The sequence below is a fragment of the Trichosurus vulpecula genome, chromosome 7 (assembly GCF_011100635.1).
Source record: "Trichosurus vulpecula isolate mTriVul1 chromosome 7, mTriVul1.pri, whole genome shotgun sequence".
Taxonomy (NCBI): Eukaryota; Metazoa; Chordata; class Mammalia; order Diprotodontia; family Phalangeridae; genus Trichosurus; species Trichosurus vulpecula.
Genome location: NC_050579.1, coordinates 252,218,661 through 252,239,866, shown reverse-complemented (window position 1 = coordinate 252,239,866; position 21,206 = coordinate 252,218,661). Strand labels below are relative to the sequence as shown.

The 21,206-nt window shown below is 39.5% G+C and overlaps 1 protein-coding gene across 1 annotated transcript in view; it reads left to right on the top strand.

Annotated features, from left to right (window-relative positions):
* The window catches only part of CMTR1 (cap methyltransferase 1), a 50,759-nt gene that overhangs the window by 8,827 nt on the left and 20,726 nt on the right, over positions 1-21,206 (top strand). Inside the window, exons 3-10 of the mRNA XM_036769098.1 lie at positions 4,949-5,100; positions 6,654-6,812; positions 9,919-10,011; positions 13,134-13,205; positions 14,024-14,118; positions 14,235-14,307; positions 19,513-19,711; positions 20,912-21,030. Of these exons, the coding sequence (XP_036624993.1) occupies positions 4,949-5,100; positions 6,654-6,812; positions 9,919-10,011; positions 13,134-13,205; positions 14,024-14,118; positions 14,235-14,307; positions 19,513-19,711; positions 20,912-21,030 (962 nt within the window). The remainder of the gene's footprint in view (positions 1-4,948; positions 5,101-6,653; positions 6,813-9,918; positions 10,012-13,133; positions 13,206-14,023; positions 14,119-14,234; positions 14,308-19,512; positions 19,712-20,911; positions 21,031-21,206) is intronic.

Here is a 21,206-nt window from a genome sequence, read left to right as displayed (position 1 = left end):
GGAGCTCTATGCATGTTTTTGGTAACTTTGGAGAGGACAGTTTCAGTTCAGGCATGAGTGCTGTGTTTGGAGTCAGATGACTTGAGTTCTAATACTAACTCTGCCACTTTAATAACTCGGTGACCTCAGTCAAGTCATTTCACCTCTCTCAGTTTCCTCATCAGGAAGATAAGAGAATTAGACTTAAATGATCTAAGACTCCTTCCAACTCTACAATCCTCTGAGGATAGAAACTGGGTGGCAAAGGGATGAGAAGGGAGTGAAGGGAGAAGTGGAGATCAGAAATGTAGACAACTTTTATTTTTAGGAGTTTGACTGAAAAATGGATAGAGAATATAGGATGATAGCTTGAGGAGGTGGTCGGATCAAATTAAAGTTGTTAAAGTTGGGGGACACTGGACATTTTCTAGGCAGCAGAGGAGCCAGTAGAGTGGGAGAAATTGAAGATGAAAGGGGAGATGATTGAATGGACAGACTGGTGGAGAAAGATGGGAGGGGACAGGCCCAGCGGTAAAAATAGAGGGGTTGGTCTTGGCTAGGAAAGGGGCCACTTCTTCATCAGATACTGGAGTAAAGAAGGAGAAAATAGGGGATGAAAGTTGTTGACTGAGTAGTTGTTGTCGTCCTCTTTCTGGGCTGCTTTTCTGGTTTGTCCCACAAATACTCCATGTACCATTAAGATCGATGCCATTCACATTTCTAGGATTCAAACTGTCAATCCTTGTCCTCTAGCCCCTTGAGTCTTAAGACCCTAGCTATTATAAAGGGAAGTGTTTCAGAGGCAATTTAAGTTAAATGACTGTTTACATTTCTACATGTTTCTAGCTAAGAATGTCATGGCACTTCTTGGTACTAAATGAAACGAAAGAGAAACCACACATGTGGACACTCATACTTTGCCAAAGTTGTAATGGAGTAGAGGAGACCTGCTTGTAAGAGTAGTGGTTATGCTTTATCTTCCTTTACTTCTATTCCACCCCTTAGATCATTGATAAATGCTCAATGATTGACTCTGCCCTCTCCACCTTGCCCCCAAGCTGATTTAGTTTGTGGTGCCACCTGGTGGTCAATGCAAGACATTTGTTGACCAAACACCTTCTTTTAACTGCGCCTGTATGTATTTTCTTTGAAGGGAATCATATATACATATATATTTTGTTTTCCACTCTTTCCCTCTATACAGTTTTATGATTTAAACTCTACATTCCACCTCAGGCAATTTCTTCTCTTTAGCCATCTATTTTTTTATTTTTATTGTTTTGCTTTTTAAGTTAACAAATCTATTTACCGTCCCCACATTCTACCCCATTGAAAAAGAAAGAAAAACAAATTCCTTCATTGGCCAGATTGAAAAAAAACATGTTTGTCTCATTCTGGACCGCGAGCCTATCACTTATCTGCCAGTAGGTGATCCTGTGAAATTATGAATGATCCCTGTGTTCATCATAGTTCTTTTATAGCTTTCAAAGTCATTTGTCTTTATGATGTTATTGTATGCATTGTACTTAGTTCTGATCATTTTCATCAGTTTATAAAAGTCTTCAAAAATGTTTTCATAGTATTGATGTTTTAGCATAGATTTTTCTTTTGATTTTGCGCATTTCACTCTGTTTCCATTTACACAAGTTTTTCTGCATCTCTTTGAAATCATCTATTTCCTCATTTCTTATAGCGCAATAGTATTCCATCTTATTTATGTGCCATAGTTTGTTCAGCCATTCCCAAATGGATGGGCATCTCCTCATTTTCTAGTTTTTTGCCTCCACATAAAGAGCTACTCTAAATATTTTTGTACATATAGGACTTTGTCCTCTTTCTTTGATCTCTTGGGTATAGGTATAGCTGAATTAAAAGGCATGCACTGGTTAATAAATTTGTGTATAATTTCAGATTGCTTTCCAGAATGGATGTACCCATTCACAGGTTTATCAATTTCTTTTTCATACATTCACACATTCCTTTTAATTCCTTTTTTTATAACTCTTTCCTTTTCCTTGGGAAAATATTTCGTTACCCAATGCCTTTTCTTTCATTTATGGACAAATATCCTTACATATGGCTTATAAGTTATAAACATAGTGATAGGCCTTTCCAGCTATAGGCAGTTAAGGAAAAGGAAAATGTTATGTTTTTTTTTTTTTTAAATGAAATTTATTTATTTAACATATTTGGTTTTCAGCATTGATTTTCACAACATTTTGAATTACAAATTTTCTCCCCATTTCTGCCCTCCCCCCCACTCCAAGATGGCTTATATTCTGGTTGCCCTGTTCCCCAGTCAGCCCTCCCCTCTATCACCCCCCTCCCCTCTCATCCCCTTTTCCCTTCCTTTCTTGTAGGGCAAGATAAATTTCTATGCCCCATTGCCTGTGTATCTTATTTTTTAGTTGCATACAAAAACTTTTTTTGTTTTTGAACATCTGATTTTAAAACTTTGAGTTCCAAATTCTCTTCCCTCTTCCCTTCCCACCCACCCTCCCTAAGAAGTTGAGCAATTCAACCTAGGCCACACATGTATTATTATGTATAACCCTTCCACAATACTCATGTTGTGAAAGGCTAACTACATTTTGCTCCTTCCCAACCCATCCCGCTTTATTGAATTTTCTCCCTTGACCCTGTCCCCTTTCCAAAGTGTTTGTTTTGATTACCTCCACCCCCATCTGCCCTCCCCTCCATCATCCCCCCCCCCCCCCCCCCCCCCCCCCCCCCCCGCCTTTTATTTTTTTTTTTTATCTTCCTCCCTCTTCTTTCCTGTGGGGTAAGATACCCAACTGAGTATGTATGGTATTCCCCCTCAGGCCAAATCTGATGAGAGCAAGGTTCACTCATTCCCCCCTCACCTGCCCTCTCCCCTCCTCCCATAGAACTGCTTCCTCTTGCCACCTTTATGCGAGAAAATGTTATGTTTTAAAGTGAAGTTGGGTATAATAAACAGCATTGTCATTCTCTAAAACCTTGGTAATTCCAAGAAGTCCCTTTAAGGATCTTAGTCTTTAACACCTATTCTAACTAAACCTGTTTTTTCTTAAGCACGTTTGATTTGTGAAAAACTGTTTCTTTTAAAATTGCATTTCTTTTTGTTTTAATTACTTTATAGGGTTAGGAGAACTAGTACTCTGCACCTGCACATCATCTAAGAGCAATGGGAGGAGCACTGCAGTAGTGGGGAAGAGGGAGGGTTCTGGAGAGAAGCAGTTATTGCCTGTGTGTTGTTAGGCTCCAGGATGTAAGCAGGTCCCGCCTGGTGGAATGATGCCTTCCCTTTACATCATTCTGCTAGGCACTGAGGGGAGGCAACAGGTTTAAAAAAAAAAAAGGACCACATTTGTCCTGACGTGAACTGTAGACCTGGTGGGAAATGCAATTTCTTATGAAATATGAAATATTTATCTGCTTTACCATTCCTTACTGGGGTACACTCAACCCATTTAGCTCTTTTTTTTTTCCATCCAGTTATTAAACATTTTTTTTTAAATTTCCCCAACCACTTTCTCTTACCCCCCACCCTCACCCCTGGAGGAAACAAAGCCCTTATAATAAATATATATAGTTAAGCAAAGCAGATTTCCGTATTAACTATGTTCAAAAATGTGCGTTTCATTATATCATTGGTCCTCTGGAATCATAATTGATCATTGTATCGATCAGGTTTCTTAAGTCTCTCAAAACTTCATTTAAAATTTTTTTGTTATGAATTGTTCTCCTTCTGCCCCTCACTTTGTATTATTTCATACCAGCCTTCCCAGGTTTTCTCTTTCACCCATTTCTTATAGCACAATGTCATTCCATTACATTTGTTATTATAATTTGTTCACCTGTTCCCCAGCCATCAGCTATCCCCTTAGTTTCCAGTTCTTTGTCACTACAATAAAACTTGCTATAAACATTTTTGTATATGTAGGACCTTTTCCTCTTAATTTGCTTTCTTTGGGATATAGACTTAGTAGTGCTATCAAAGAAGATACGCACAGTTTGGTTATAGTTTCAAATTGCTTTCCAGAGTAGTTGGGCAATTCACAGTTCCAGCGATACATTGATGTGCCTGTTTTCCCGAAGCCCCCCCAGTTTTCCTGTTTTGTCAGCTTTACTAATCTGATGGATATGAGGTGGAACCTCAAGAGTTCCTTTAATTCTCGTCGCTCTAATCATTAGTCATTAGGAGTATTTTTTCCATTTTTCCATTTCTGTAGCTCTAGATGGCTTAGATTTCTTCACTTGAGAACTTCTTGTTCATATCCTTTGACCATTTATCAATTGAGGATGACTCTTAGTCTTATAAATTTGAATCATTTCCGTATACATCTTGGAAATGAAATATTTACAGGAGAGTGTAGCTGCAAAGATTTTTTTTTCCTAGTTTAACTTTCTCTTCTAATATTAGCTGTAATTTGTGTAAAGCCTTTTAAATTTTATATAGAGTCTTCCACTTTATCTTCTGTGATCTTTCTATCTCTCGTTTGGTCACGTATTCTTCCTCAGCATAGCTCTGAAAGGTAATTTCTTGCTTGCTTCTCTGGTTTGCTTGATATAAGTTTTATATCTAAACCAAGTATCTTTTTGAATTGCTGTCTACTTTTCTCAGAAGTTTTTGTCAGATAGTGAGTCCTTACCCCAGTAACTGGGGTTTTAAAAAAACAACTCAATACATCTTAAGAAACATCTTGGTGTAGTAGGAGAAAAGAATATGGTAGGATAGATGACCTGGGTTCTAGTCTTTCTTTTTCCTTTTCCCATTGCTCTTTTGCCTCTTAAATCTGTGTGAGCTTTGACAAGTAGGTAGCCTTTCTGATTTTCTGTTCCTCAGTCTGCGGACTGGATCAAATAAACTCTTAGGGTCCTTTCCAGATCTCTGATTCTGTCAGTAGTTCTTAAATATTTGTTCAACAAATAAATGAAATCCTGGTCTATCATAACTTTCCTAAATATGTTTTTTTTTCTTTTTCAGAGTCTTCCACAAGCCTAAGTGGATCTGACAGTGAGAATGAGGAGAAAAGACCTGTGTCTAGCTCCTTCAGCAATGACTTCAAAGCTGACTCCCTTGTGGAAGGCACCTCCTCCCGTTATTCAATGTACAACAGTGTTTCCCAAAAGATGATGGTATGTTAGAGGCTATGTTTGGAAAAGTTTGCCGTGGAATGAGAGAAGAGAAATCTACATTGGGGGTACAGAGAATTTTTCTAGCTACTTTCTAGATAAAGATTCTGGGGAGGATATGGCTATTTTTCTCAACTTAATGAGACATCACACTAGCACATGTTAGAGATGAGTGCTGGGGACAACTGAAGCAAATGAATTTCTCTTGATTTAGACAGAGGAAGACTCTTCTGGTCTCAGGAGACTGTATTTCACTTATGTTAATTTTTCTCTTCAGATGCCTGCACTCAAAACGCAGATATCCTGCTGTTGTTATTAAAGTGCATTCTCAGGTATATGTTTATAAATGAAGAGAAATTGTAGTTAGACTCTCTCACTAAAGTCTGATTAATAAGATGACTGCTTTTCCAGGGTTCTCAGCAACTTCTGGAGTCTGTGATGAATGGGGAATATCATTATCTTTATCTTTCTCCTTCCCAATCAGAGTTGATAAGGATCTTTCCAGTGGAAAGACTTCCTTCTTCTTGGAAGGACTCTTTACTTTCATCATCTCCACAAAATTGATGTTATGGCAAGAAGGAAGTTAAGCAGGAAAATCTAGTTTTCTGCAAATTTTAACCTATTTGACTCTGCATGGGAGAGGAAAACTCATCTTACTTGCCAGTTAGAACCAGATGGAAGTCTCAAGCTACTTTTAAAAACCTTATTTCTCAGGTCTCTGTTGTGTTTGTACAGTAATGGGAATAGCTGCTTCATAGGCAGAATACAAATTTTGGGCCATAAATACTGGATGTGGGAAAATTGGAAGTTGTAGGTTTGTGGCTCAGGGTAATACAGGAAAAAGTAGGTCCCTTAAACTTAGAGAATGAGTTTGTGGCTATAACGGGAACTTGATCAAGAACTCATGTTACTTCTTCCATGTGTGTCAATGATGTTATGTCTCCTGGATGGAGGCCCATGTAGAAAGGATGAATCCCTGGCAGAAATTAATAGCTTCTGAAAGTCTTCCTTGTGTCTCATTAGGTAGATGTATGCAACATTTGGGGAGTAGTTCCCCTTCCCTCAGGTTGTATAGCTGATGAATCCCTCCAGGATTTAGTTTCATCTTTGTGAGCAATTGTACCTTCGTTACAGTTTCTCTATACCAGGACTCTATTGTGCTATTCAGACTTCAGTTTTACATGATGAAAGATTTAAATTAATTATATGATTAAGCAACTCACAGCACTACTTGTTGCCCTTGCCTTACAGGGTTGTTCTTCTGAACCAGAGTGATGTAGAGGTTATTCCTTGGAGCAGTTTCATTTTAAATTATACTCCCTTTATCACCTCTATGCTACGGATCTACTTTTCACTTAATCAGGGGAATTAGCTAGAAGGGCAGTCCTATGAACCTCCAGTGAGATTCATTAAATGTTCCTGGTGCTTTAATTACAGCTTTGTGGTCCCCTCTCATTTATTCAACTACCAGTTGGCCTAGATATACATTCAACTGAATGGAGTTACCATCACTAATTATCACTAATGATGCTCCATCATTTCTCTCTTTTTTTCAGGCAAAGATGGGCTTCCGAGAAGGTGAAGGTCTGGGCAAACACAGCCAGGGTCGGAAAGACATTGTTGAGGCCTCTAATCAGAAAGGGCGAAGAGGCCTAGGGCTGACAATAAAAGGTTTTGACCAGGAACTCGATGTGGACTGGAGAGATGAGCCAGAGGTAACTAAAATCAAATTTTGTCTAGTTTTGGGTTGGGCACTACATTTTAGTTGGGATGTCAGTACATTGGTGTGTGCTCAGAGCAAGGGGACTCAGGTGGTATGACGGTTCTGGACACCGTTTCGTCTGAGGAATGTTTGAAAGAGCTGGGGATATTTAGTTTGGAGAAGAGAAGACTAAGGGGATGCATGAAAATTGGCTTAAAATATTTTAAGGCCTCTCATGTGGAAAGGGGAATAGACTTATTCTCTGTTTCTTGGAAGGGAAAAACAAAACTAGGACCATTGTTGCTGGAGGTCGCAGGGCTTTTAGTTCAATGTAAGAAAAAGTCTCATAACCATTCAAGCTTCAGGAGAGTGGAATGAGCTGTCCCATGAGATAAATGAGCTTTCTGTCACTGAAAGTGTTAAAAGCAGAGTCTGAATGATCTTATCTTAGGTTAGGGATGTCATAGAAGGGATTCTATATTGGTGCTGAGGTGGTCTAGATGACCTCTTAGGTGCGTTTTTAACTTGGAAGATTTTATGGTGTCTTGATTTCAAATTGCCATTGGTTTATCAGTTAGTCCCATGTGATATTTACAGTGTGTTTATTCTTTTTGTCACAATTTAGACTCCAGTTTGTTTTAGCTCTGATAACAACAAAAAATACACCTCTTTTATTGTACTTGTGATATTAGTTGATATTTTATGTTTGTTCCTGATGCTCTGGTGCAAGGAGGAGAGAGATCCAGTGAGCATAGAAAATGATAAAAGCCTAATAAGGTTTCATTGTAAGACACTGAAAAGCTGAAAACTAATGAATTCTGGTGGTGGTCCTGCTGAGTTGCCTTGTGGCTGCTGGGGAAAAGACCAGCATGTGACAGTGAAGGTTTGGGTAAATATTTGTAATTGGTTGTTACATGTAGCCTTTCTCCTCAGAAGTATAGAATACTTTCCTTGGCTTCATTTGTATGGAAATATACAAAGATTCTGGGTATCCTCAGTAAAACTAAATTAGAACTATTTAATTTCAAGTCTGCTAAAGCAAGCCTCCTCTAATTGTGTTCTTAATGATTGGAAGGAATAGAACATTTGGTTTTGCCTGTTCTAAACTTTCAAGTTGCCATAATATAAATTAGTTTTTCTCCTTAGAAAAATTGCTTAAAACTGGCTTGCCTTACAGTCTAATATCCACATGGTATCCCCTAGAATCAGAGGCAACCATAGATGGTTGTCTTTATCTAAAGTCATACTGGGGGACCTGGAGTGGGTCCTGAAAACCTTTCAGTTGTGCCTGGTAGCCTTCAGTGATTCTCAGTGATTGGGCACCTAGTGAGTGTACCACCCTGCAGCCAGTCTTCATCAAGCAGTCATGTCTGCCTTGTAATATCATTTTAGAACTTTCATAAAGTATGATATTACTTTTTAATTTAAAAATTTATTTTTAGTAATGTCTTTTGTTTTTATGTTGCATAAATTTCTAAATATATCCCTCTTCTTCTTCAGGGAGCCATATTTCAGGAGAAAAATTTTTAAAAGGTAGAGTGGGAAAAAGCAGTTAGCCATACGAGTCAACATAAGATATGGGTATTACTTTTAATATAACTTGTAAGGGCTGTTATAGAGTCATATGTGACCCTAGAGCTGGTCAAATCTGGCCTCATTTTGTGTATTAGAGTGTGCCACCTCTATTAAGAGGACAGAGTTAGGTTTTGTCATTAGCTTCATAGAGTTAAAGTTGACAAAGTGCTGATTTTTAACTGAGATGTCTCCGAATGACTGCAAGTAGAACTTCATTTAGTTGGCTTCAGGTCACATTGTGAATAATGCTTTAGAAAAAGGCCAAAAGAGAGAGCTCCTTCATGTCTGTGATCTTTCCTGACTTCTGATGGAGGAGCTCTTTTTTTTTAATTAGATTTTTTATTTTTAGTTTACAACACTTAGTTTTACATGTTCTTGAGTTTCAAATTTTCTTCCCTTCCCCCCCCCACCCAAGACGGCATGCAGTCCGATATAGATTCTACATAGACCTTTGCATTAAAATTATTTACACAATAGTCAAGTTGCAAAGAAGAACTATGACCAATGGAATGAATCATGAGAAAGAAGAAACAAAACCAAAAAAGAAGAGAAAAAAAGAGCAAATAGTTTGCCTCAATCTTCATTCAGACTCCACAGTTCTTTCTCTGGATGTAGCTAGATTTTTCCATCATGAGTCCTTTAGAGCTGTCTTTGAGCCTTGTATTGCTGACAAGAGCCAAGTCTATCAAAGTTAGTCATTACAGAATCGATATGTGTGTGGTTGTGTGTAATGTTCTCCTGGTTCTGCTCCTCTCACTCAGCATCAGATCATGTAGGTCTTTCCAGGTTATTATGAAGTCTGTATCTTCCCCATTTCTTGTAGCACAGTAGTATTCCATTACATTCATATACTACAACTTGTTTAGCCATTCCCCAATTTAGGGGCATCCCTTTAATTTCCAATTTTTTGCCACCACAAAAAGAGCAGCCATAAATATTTTTGTCCATACAGCTCCCTTTCCCACTTGTGTGATCTCTTTGGGATATAGCCCTAGGATCAAAGGGTATGCACATTTTTATAGCCCTTTGGGCATAGTTCCAAATTGCTCTCCAAAATGGCTGGATCTGTTCACATCTCTGGTGGAGGAACGCTTAAGGTTTTGAAGGCAATTCCAAGGCCCAAGAGGTTAGCTTAGAGCTAGAAGGTTTTTTCAGGGCTTGGAACTTAAACGACGTACTGGTTCCCAGCTTTGATCTATGTTCATTCATTCTTTACTTGCTTAATGGCATGGTAGAATTGAAAGTTAGAAGACCTGGGTTTGAATCCTGATATGTATGTTATCTTGGGCAAGTCCCTTTATTTTTCTTGCCTCCAGGATCTTCATCTATGAAATGAGAGAATTGAATTGAAAAACTGTCAAAAGTTGCTTCCAACTCTTAAGATCCTATCATTCTATTAACTCTATTCCACATTTTCTTCTTCTCCCTTCCTGTTTTAGAGCCTTTTGCTTTTGGTTTGATTTAGAACACTGGAACCTGGATTCTGCCAAGTATTCCTTTACAAGACTGCCAGTCTTACTCATCTATTTTTGCTCTGTTTGTAGCCAAGTGTCTGTGAACAGGTGTCATGGTTCCCAGAATGCACCACTGAAATTCCTGATACCCAGGAGATGCGCGAGTGGATGACTGTGGGAAAGGTGAGGTTGTGCACAAAAAACACCCTTCATTTTTGATACTAGTCTTCTAAATTTTCTCCATCTCACCTGTATTTTATACAGCAGAGCAGTTTAGACAAGTTTATGAGAGGAAGTAGCTTAACTATATTGTCAGGAGCCAAGTTTCTCAGATAGCTTTTATTTGCCTGGGAGGCCTGGCATAGTTTTCCTTGTATCAGTTAACATATTGGTCAGAAGCTGCTCTTCTCAGCCATCATCTGATGGAATTTATCAAACATACATGTGTGTTTTAGACTGTGCGGAGTATCTTTTCTGCCAGGTAATTGAAAAGTTAACAGTTCTTACCCCCAGGTAGCATGTGGGAGAATTAGAGGCTAGCTATGGAGGTTGTAGAATCCCCCCCTGAAGAATTTTAAGTATACAGCAACCAAGTACCTCCTTAAGATAATAACCCTGGGTGGGTCCTTTGAAGATGCTGGGAGTTGGACCTTTATAGTCTCTTACAGCCATCTAAGACAGGATTCCATTGGGATCTCCTTTCCTATTCTTTCTGACTTAGGTTTTAAGAGTTATCTCTGGAAGGTACCTTAGAGACCATATAATCCAGCCTTCTCATTTTTACCTATGAGGAGGAAGCTGAGTTTCAGAGGATTTAAGGGACTTGTATACCTCTCTTCTGTTTCCATTAGTTTAACACAATGCTTGGGACGTAGTAGGCACTTAATAAATGCTTATTGACTGACTGACAAGCTGTTTCTGGTGTCTTGAATACAGCCCCTCTTACCTTCAGAATTCTTATTTAGTGGTAGCTCAGGTGACACCTCCCCTAAGAAGCTTTCCCTCATTTCCCCACCCACCCTATCTTTAGTGTTCTTTCTCCTCAAAGTCTCCTTTCTTGGTCTACTCTCTTTCTTGACCTCTTCAGTCCCGCCCTACATCTTATCATACTTGGCTGTTTTTTTTTTTTAATTTTATACCTCCTTCCTTCCCCAGTTCTTAGACCTTTTGCCTTACTCTTTGAACTGTGATTAATGAATATTCCTTTAATTGAATTACCCAAGGTCAAAAAGAATAAGCCATACCAGTACTCAAATGCAGATCTTCTGACTTCCTGTTCTATGGTCTTTTCTGCTTTATTTCTCTAGGAGATTATATACTGCTGTAAAGCCAACAAGGTTCTTTATTATTTCTCCTATATCTGAAGAACAACTTTTAAAAACTTTTTATGTGTACTTGACATGGGCTATGCTCTCTTCTCTTGTACAAATACAGTGTGTGCTCTTTTCAGCCATTAGGAGGCACTACATATACAAAGCATTCTTTTAACATTTAACTTTGAAGAAAATGCAGTTAGAAATTTCTTTTTTATTAAGTAAGAATACTCATGTAGAACCTTCTAGAACTGATATGACAACATTTCACATACTTCTTTTTATTTAATAATACATTGAGATATGAGGTCATTGTGGGATAACTGCATATGTTAAGACGTGTTAAATATTTAACCTATGCTGTGTATAAAGTAAGAAAATGTTGAGTATAGTCACTTAGGGTCATATATCTCTTTTAAACATGAGTATCTTTTAAATATCTTGAAACTAAAAGTTATATAGATGAGCTGACTGCTGCACATACTTTATCCTGATGCCCAATTGTATGTGAAGTATCCCTTTTATCAAAGGAGGAATTGAAGCAAGGAAGTTAAGTGACTTTGAAGTTAGGAAGCACAAATGTGCAGACCCACGTAGACTGAGGAAAATGAAAAAGGACCCTTCCCAGCTTTTGTTCTAGTCACCTTCCTAAGACACTTTATTGTTCAACAGTGCTAAGAAAACACACCTTTTAACGAAATCAAGCTACAGGAGGTAAAAAGCAATTATCCAAGTTCTAATTTGGCTATATATTAAACATTCTTGTTCTTGCAAGCTGCACCACAAGATTTTTCGTAATAACAAATGAATAGGACAAGTTTTAGCATAGCTCTCTAACCCTGGGTCTTTCCCATTCTTTACCCTTCTTCAACTCTTGGGAAAGTCAACTTGAATGTCTCTCTTCCTATTTGCTTTCTCTAATAACAGTAAATGTCTTATTTATGTGGTACTTTAGTTGTTTGACAAACTTATCTTATATCTATAGCCAGAAGGATTTAGGATCTTTGTCCTTTCTCCTCAGGGAATGAAGTGCCTGGTTACTACCTAGTTCAAATTAGTGACTTGAATCCTGACTCTCTGAACTTATTTGGAGGCAGGTCAAGGGAACGTGGACTTTGTCAACTTCATGTCTGCCAGAGAACTTGATCAACTTCTAGGCCTGGCTAAAATTGTCTCTCAGAATGACTAATCTTATCTATGAAAACCCTATGGACTTTGTGGTTAACTTCCCTCACTCTCCCTATACCCTCACATAGTTGTTACCACACCACATATCTTCTCATTTGATCTTACTCTTTCCCCACCCCCATTCAGTTAACGTGGCCCTGATCTGCACAATGCTTGCTCTGTGATAGGCACTGCTGTGATAGGCACTGTGCTAGGTGCCAAGGATATCAAGACACAACAAATGGGATAGTTGATGCCTTCTGGGATCTTACCTTCTATTAAGGGAAACGCTAAGTGTATACAAAGTAAAGACAAAGTATTTGGATGGGGGAGGCACTAAGTGCGTGGAGGATCAGGAAAGGGTACATGTAAACCTCAGGAGCTTAATGTTATAAGGACTGGATAAAATTGTCAAACGTATATATGAGGCATCCAGAGAGAGAAGGCAGGAAGGTTATTGAATGTGCTGGTCCAAATTCCAGAGTTCTGTCCAGCTTTTGTCACTAAACTAAATCAAGATTCATCTTCTGTCTGAACCTCTTGTCAGACTCCTGTCTGTTTCTCTCCAATCTAGTCTTCTGTTTTTCCCCCATATCCCATGTGCTTCTCATGTTACTAAGTCACAGTGTAACCTTTAGCATGCCAAGCACATAGCCTCTCCTTCAAAAGTATACCTCTTATAGACTTAAAAATTGAAAGTATATACTATAGTTATAATTCCCCCAATATAATTTTTTTTAAGGAAGCCAACTCACCTTACTCAGTCATCTCTGATTTTAGTTAAGTATGATAATTATTTACTTTTTTCTTATGCTTTTGTATCAGAGGAAGATGATAATTGAAGATGAAACTGAATTTTGCGGGGAAGAGCTTCTGCATAATGTCCTGAAGTGCAAGGTACAGTGTCTGGCACATAGTAGGTACTTACATGCTTGTTGAATTGGAAGGTAAGGCCTTCCTACTGGAGGTAGATTCAAGAACTCCGATTTGCCAGGCTGCTTCTGAGCTATTTATGGGGGTAGGCTGAGGAGAGATTGTTTATGCATATACATTCCTCAGATTTTTTTCTTAGGTTAAACAGACTTTTTTCTGAGAAGAAATCCAGATTGATATTAATGAACCCTTCCCATTTTTCTAAGGTACTTTTTAACCTGCTTATTTTTTCTGGTAATTTTCCTATGTCACTAGAGTGATCTGGTAGCTACTTTCAGAGGCAGAAGGTGTGGGGTTTGGGTGATAGTGATTGGAAAAGTAAAAAGGTTGAAAGAGAAAGGGAGATCTCTTTGCTTAGTCTGCCCTCTACAGAGTTGGGTTTTTTTTTTGTTTTGGGGGTTTTTTTTTTGGCTGTGAACTGCCTTCCCTGGGACTTGACTGGAAAAAGCCTCAGCATTTAGGGCTGTTTGTCTCTGGAATGGGACTCAGATGAAGGTGGAACTTTTCTTTTTCTGGATGCCATGAATTACCAAAAATCAATCTCATTTTCCCCCCTTTCTAATTAACAGTCTCCCAATGATCCTTAGAATATTAACTCTTCCCTTTGGTAAGGAGAAGCAGCCAGGTATGAGGTGTGGGAATTAGCAACAGCAAGAGAGACTTCTGTGTACAGCACTAACCCCAGCCTCTAGAGAGAGTCAGGATCCTCAGGTCTTTGAGGGTTCCTGTGTCTGAGACATTGGTGTGATGCTCATTTTGTATTTCTGGTTTTCTGTTGGCAGAGTGTGTTTGATGACTTGGATGGAGAGGAGATGCGCCGAGCTCGGACCAGGTCCAATCCCTATGAAATGATCCGGGGAGTCTTCTTCCTAAACAGGTTTTGTGAGCACTTTTTTCTCTGTACCTTTTCTGTCTTTTCTTTTTATCTGAGCCTCAGCTTCAGCATGGTTTGAGTGTGAAAAGTTACAGTTTTCCTCTTTTGCTATGTTGCAGAGCAGCAATGAAAATGGCCAATATTGACTTTGTATTTGATCGTATGTTTACAAACCCAAAGGACTCATTGGGGGTAAGACTCAGTCTTTCTTTACTTATGATTCTATGGCACCAAGTGGCTCAAAGCTGGCCACTTGTTAAAATCTGGGAGGATGATGCAATTTAAGGGTTCTTATGGGCTCTGCCTTGGACTTCTCTGTTAGACTTCAAAGTGAGGTTAACTAAAAAGTGCTTGAGGCAGCAGCTACATCCAGGCATTCAAGTGTAGGCCTCTGTCTGCCTGTTGTGTAGAACCAGTTATTTAGTCCAGGCCAGGTAGCCATGGGTCAAGAGCATTCCTTAGTTGAAGCAGTTTATACAGGCTCAGGCCCCTGAAAGTGAGAGAGCCATGATTGGCAGAGCAGTGTTCCCTTAGGAGAGGCCGTGGGGGCAAAGGGAAAAACTCATGTCCTTTCTTGCTGTGAATGGTAGTGGTGGAGGGTGAGAAATCTGAAAACATCTTACGTTAGTCTTTGCCTAGGTTTTTTGTGTCAGGCAGCAAATCCAAATGGCTTTTCAGAAGCATCATGGTGTCATAGAAGCATCATGGTGTCACCGTCCTGGCAAGTAAGGGATGCTGCTGTTTGTCTCCACCTTCACTTGACACTTAGTACTTAGGTGACTATGGGAAATACCTACCTTCTCAGAGCCTTAATCCCCTTATAAGACATATAAGACAGAGATAATGATATCCTCCTTAAGGGAGGGAGAGAGACTAAATGACTTCTTGAAATCCTAAATACACAAACATAAACATACATTGCAAAAGGCAATAAATATGTGTATATGCATAGGTATGTAGATATGTATATAAATACACATGTGTATATATACCTGTGTATTCATATGTTTGTACACACATATATGTATGCATATGTGTGGTTCCCTTTGGATTTGCAGGTCCAACCTTGAATAAAAAGGATTATTACCCATTCAGAATTGCTAATTTAAAAAAATTCCTCCTACTCCTCAAAGATAAAGGCTTTTGAAACCTACTGCTAAACTAACCATTGTCTTCACATATCTTTCGATTGTTAGAATGCCAGAGACTTGCTTTCTGAGTTCTCATGTTTCAGCTTGTACTTCACTAACTGCTTCACAAGTGTGCATGCTGGTTGGCAGGCCCAAGTATCCTACAGTCATTTCCCTCTACCGGGCATTTCTGTATTTCCCAACTGCAGTAGCCAGCAGGAAAAGACTTTTAGAATTGGTGCTTTGAGAAAATTTAATTGGAATAATGTTGATTGAGTTTTCCGAGTTCCAAATGATTTCCCTTAAGCCCCTGATAGCAGAGGATTCTGTCAAGTTTATGGGCAAGCACAGCATCATTCTGGGCTTTTAAATATAAATGCCTCCAGCACCTGTTATCTGCTTATTGCCTTTTGCTGAAATGAAAATGAGGAAGTCACTAGGACAATTCTCCTCGTACTGTGGGTGGAAATGTTAGTTATACAGAGAAAGGTGTTTGTGTTTTTGGGTCAGGGTAGGTTCTTGACTTGCAGTGATTGGTAATGGCTGTAGAAAATTGCCCTTTAAGAGGTGTTTCTCCTGATTACTTAAGGAGAGAGTGCTAGGTGTTTTCTTCTGTCTTCTAGTCTTCACTGTCCCCTCAGGACCAAGTTGAGAACCAAACTGAGCAGGCTGGTTGTTTTTTTTTTTTCTGGAGAGCATAATAGAACCCTTTAGCAGGAACAACAAGCTACATTCTTACAACTAACCCTCTTGGAGGATGAATTGCCCTTGTGCTAGTTGGGTTTGCAGAATCCAAGCCCAGGGACCCTTGAAGGATTCGGGGAATGGGATTCTGAGGGTTCCTGCAGGGTTTCCTGGGTCTAGAAAGTGCTGCTCTAGAGAATTGAGAACTGTGGAGAACAAGGAAGATAAAGTGTGAGACCTGAAGGAAACAAAAGAAATCAAGGAATTTTAGCTGTTCATTAGGAGGGTAGAGAACTGGGAAGAGAAATCATCAGGACAAAGAAACACTGACTCTGAAGCATAAGAAGAGGTAAGATAGGAAAAAAGCTGAACTAAGGTCTTTAGGTTTTAATTCTGTCCTAAAGAGTCTTAGCCTTTGAACTTTTTTGAAACTCTGTGTAGTAGAGACACAGAAGAAAAAAAAAAAAGGGAAAAAATGTGGTTGATACTGGTTCCGTAGAACTGATGTCGGAACACACTTTTTGTTAAAAAGATACAAACCGTTATTTGCCGTCTTATAGGTTTAAGCTTAAAACAGCACCAAGACTTTTGAGATGCCCTATATACCCTGTCAGTCATGGCCTCTGTATCAAGACAGTTTTGTTTATCTCGTTTGTTTTGTTTTGTTTTTGACACAGATAGATATAAGAGAGATACTTTGGAATTACTGGGAAGCATTTGTGGTGGTTGGAAGAAAATTCTGTACCCTGTGTTTTAGGCACACACCTGCCAGAAATAATTTTTATTCGTTTAGATTTAAATCCAAATATTTCTGCTTAGAGTGAGATCAAGAGATGATCCGAGTATTTGAAAATCTCTTAACACAAGACATTTTGGAATTAAAATTTATAATATCTGCAAAAAGATAGACAAAATTCCACAGCTAAGATCCAGCAATTCAGAATACAGGTAATAGTCTCAGAGTAATAGTAATTTAAAATATTGGTGTGATCACTAAATCCTTTTTTGACCACTCCTGGAAAATAAGGAGGCTTCTTTTCACCTGACCAAAGGGAAACTCCTGAGCTAGCTCCATTATTTTCAGGAATCAAAGACTCTTCCTTCCTTTGTGGGCTGACTACTACCTGGAGTTGGTCCAGACATGAGGAGAAAGCCCAAGTTTTCTACCTGTCACCTCCTTCCTGAGCTTTCACCCAGTTTTCTTAAAGGAAGTTGTTAGAAGATAAAGGGTTTTTGAAGGGCACTGTTTCTCAATTGGCAGTTAAAGAAATATTGCCAAGAATTTCTCATTCAGATTAGATCCAGGGGTTCAGATTAAAGTACTGTTCCAATATTGTCTTGTAATAAGTAGCCCAAAGAAGTGGGGATGGATGGGAGGGAGGAGGAGAAGGTCAGCAGTTTTCCTAGCTGTAAACAACAAAATAAATCAACAAAACATTTTTTAGAAATATTGGATGTTGGCCTTGTGCATAGGGAACTAAACTTAAGAAGCGTGAACTAAGTCTGGTCAAGTGAGAGTTGAAGGTCTTGCCCTCTCATAAATAAGTCACATATGTAGAAATCTCGGGACCTTAGACTGAATTGAATTTTCTTTCTAGAGGTGGTGATTGTCTTCATTGGTACATCCATATGCATCCACTCTTCTTTGTGACCAGTGCATCAGATTTGTTAGGCTGAGTCAGTGGCAGAAGAAAACTGGCTTGTTCTTTTCTTCTTTTTTTGGAGGGGGGAAGGCAGGGCAATTGGGGTTAAGTGACTTGCTCAAGGTCACACAGCTAGTAAGTGTGTCAAGTGTCTGAGGCCAGATTTGAACTCAGGTCCTCCTGACTCCAGGACCGGTGCTGTATTCACTGCACCACGTAGTTGCCTGGGCTTGTTCTTTTCAAAACCAACTGGTCATATAGATCTTAAATCTGTGACCATGGCATCATTAGCACTGTGCTCTTGCTACCCCAGCTAACGAGCTCTTACATAGGAAGTGCATTACTTTGTAAATGCTATTAAATCTTTTTCATTTGTGCAAATAAGTGCCAGTGAATATAGACTGAACAGAGTACAGGGGTACTGATGGGATTTCAGGAAGGGAAGGTGGGAATCCTCAGAATTCATGTGCCGCTGCCTGCCTAAGACGCAGGGTGGGATTTTTCCAAGGAAACTTTAACAGGCATTTGAAGCCTATTCTTCGTTAGCACCTGCTGTCATTCAGAAACCCCTTATCTAGAAGTTCCCTCATCACCTTGGGAAAACCTGACTTCCATCACTAGGGTTCCCTTCTTGTACCCCCACCCTCCAAAGGGATTACATTTTGGAAATTATCAGCTGTCTCCTTTGTTTTAACTATGCTTTGAAAGCCATTTGACTTCCAATTAGAAATGTGTTAGAGCTCTGAATGCTCATTCTCCCAGCACAAGGGTATGAATTATCCCCATTCCTTTGCTTTTTGGCAGAGCGCTCTGGAAAGATCGCAGATAGTTAGGACTTCTCTCTCATTTTTACTGTACTCCACAGAAACCTCTTCCATAGTCTTCAGAATATATAACAGTCTCAGCATTTTCCAGTCATCAAGACAGTGATAACATTTTTCCTGCTTTGCTCATCAGAGAGAATAGTTGTGTGAACCTGAGAAAGTCATTTAATTGCCCTCAGTCTCAGTGTCCTTTTCTGTAAAATGGGAATAGGAATAGCTGTAGCTAAGCCTCACAGGGTTGCCTTGTAGAGGACCAGTGTGCTTAAAGCACTTTACAAACCTTAACCTGGTAGACACGTCGATCATTGTGTTTGTTAAAGCCCTAGTGACCAACAAGAACATTTCTGCCACTCTTTTAAAGGAGCATCATCAACAGAGGCTGCATGGTCTGATCTAGGGCTTAGGCCTGACTTGTCCTGCAGGATGGAGCAGTGCTCCTGGGTGCTCTTGGCAATGGACTTGGTAAAAGTAGGGAAAAAGGGAGAAGGAAAAAGAAGGGCAAACGGAAGGTGATGGAGGGAATGGGAGCAAGAGGAAGGAAGAAGTGGAAGAGAGAAGATACAGTGGTTGTGAGAGAGGAGAGTACCAGTGACTACTGCTTTAGTTGCTTGTTTCTATTTTAATGGAAAAATTAAAGGCCAGGATTCAGGAAGTTTGGGTTTTAGACGTCTCCTGTTAACTGTCTGGCTGACCTCGAATAACTCATTTACTCTCTCTGTGCTTCATTTTCTCCAGGAATAAATGTGTTTTTCATGGAGTACTTGTGAAGATACAGTGAAATAACATGGGGGGAAAAGCTTTGAAAAGAAAAAAAGGCCAAATTCTAGGAATGACAGATTGCATTATAATTTTTCTTAGGGAGTTTGATCTAGTAGTCATAGAAAAGGCTTGAGAAGCTGGCTTGAAGAGGAAGCATCTCCTGCCTATGGCTGGAAATCTATACCATTAGTGGGAGAGGACCTTGCAGAGATTATGTGCTCGGTGCAGTGGTCCTGGGACCAAATTCTGCTTGTTTATCTAGCAAGAAAACAATTCTTCCCTTCTTTCCCTTTAAATAATCCTCACTGAACTCCTCTCCTCTCCTCTCTCATCTTTTCTCCCATCCTCCTTTTATAGAACCCCCTGTTGAAAGACCGGGGTCCAGAGCTTTTGTACTTTGCTGATGTATGTGCAGGCCCTGGCGGCTTCTCTGAATATGTCCTTTGGAGGAAGAAGTGGCATGCAAAGGGCTTTGGAATGACCTTGAAAGGGCCGAATGACTTCAAGCTGGAGGATTTCTATGCAGCTTCCAGTGAACTCTTCGAACCCTACTATGGTATGCATTATGGAAAGGGGAATTATCTTGTTGTAAAAGTGAAACACTATCCTGGCAGTTGTGTCGGTCTTGTTTGGCTCTGTTTGCCTTAGGGTCACGTAATTAATTAATTAATGATGATAATAATAACATTTCTATAATGCTGTAAGGTTTGCAAAGCACTTTACAAATATGCCATTTGATCCTTGAAACAACAGATGAGGAAACTAAGGCAGATAGAAGTTAAGTGACTTGCCCAGGTTCACACAGCTACTAAGTGTCTGAGACTAGAATTGAATTCAGCAACTCACTATACCAGCACATGCTTATTTCCTTCTCTGTCTGGTTTCTCTACTTCAGTCTAGCTGCATATAGTTTAAACACCAATCATGGCAAACTCTTGTCAAAGTTATTCATTCTCCCCTTTCAGAGGGAACTCTTTGCTTATAGAGACAGAAAGTAATGAAACCATATAATCCTTTGCTGAATGATGGCCATGTTATTAAGAAATACAGATCCTATTTCACCACCTCTGAGGGTGGAATATATTTGGTGATGGATAGCCCGCTTCCTGCACCCATCTATCCTGATTGTTCTGGGCTTGCCACCATATCTGTCCAACCCTCTTCCTACCCAATATTTAGTAGTAGTAAAGGAAGAGAAACCTTCTCTTAAACCAGCAAATAAGTCTGGAAAGAAATATCACTTTTCAGATTTCATTGGTACCTTTATTTTTTGTATCACAGTCATCTCTGAAATGTGCACCTCACCTACCTAGCAAGAACAAGAACGACAAATTAAGCAAAATCAACTAACTCATTGTTCTTGATAGTGTATGCAGCATTCCATACCCACAGCTCTCCTGCCCCCTGCCCTTTACACAAGGGGAGGGAAGTGAAACAAACATAAATTTAGGGAAAAGATTTAAATTTAAATGTTACTGCTTTGAAAATGAGGTTAAGATTATAAAAGAGAGTACCCTGTTGCCTTAAGAAGTACCTTCTGTTTCATTGAAAACTCATTTTTAATGGCTCTTAAATGAAGTATCCTATCCATCCCATGGATTGATAGCTCTATCTTTGTGTTGAACTTCCTCCTATAGGAATTCCCTCCCCAAGGGAATAAAGGATGCCTACGTACCTTTAGGGCACTGCCCAAAAGAGCTTCTTACTCTCTAGGAAAGCACTTGGTAGGTGGACTAACCACATCATGTCTTACTAGGTGAGGGCGGGATTGATGGAGATGGAGATATTACTCGACCAGAGAACATCACAGCTTTTCGGAATTTTGTTCTGGATAACACCGATCGAAAGGGTGTGCACTTTATGATGGCTGATGGGGTAGGTGATACCTCACTGTAAGAAGCTGACCTCTTGCCACAATGCTTCTATGGGCTGCATTCTCAGTAGAGAGTCTTCTAACCGAAGCCCTCGTTTAGGATGGGTGTTGGTCTCTTAGTTGTAGCTAAGGGGTGGGTGAGGGTGGGGTGGGGGGAAAAGGGGGGAGAGGGAGTGGG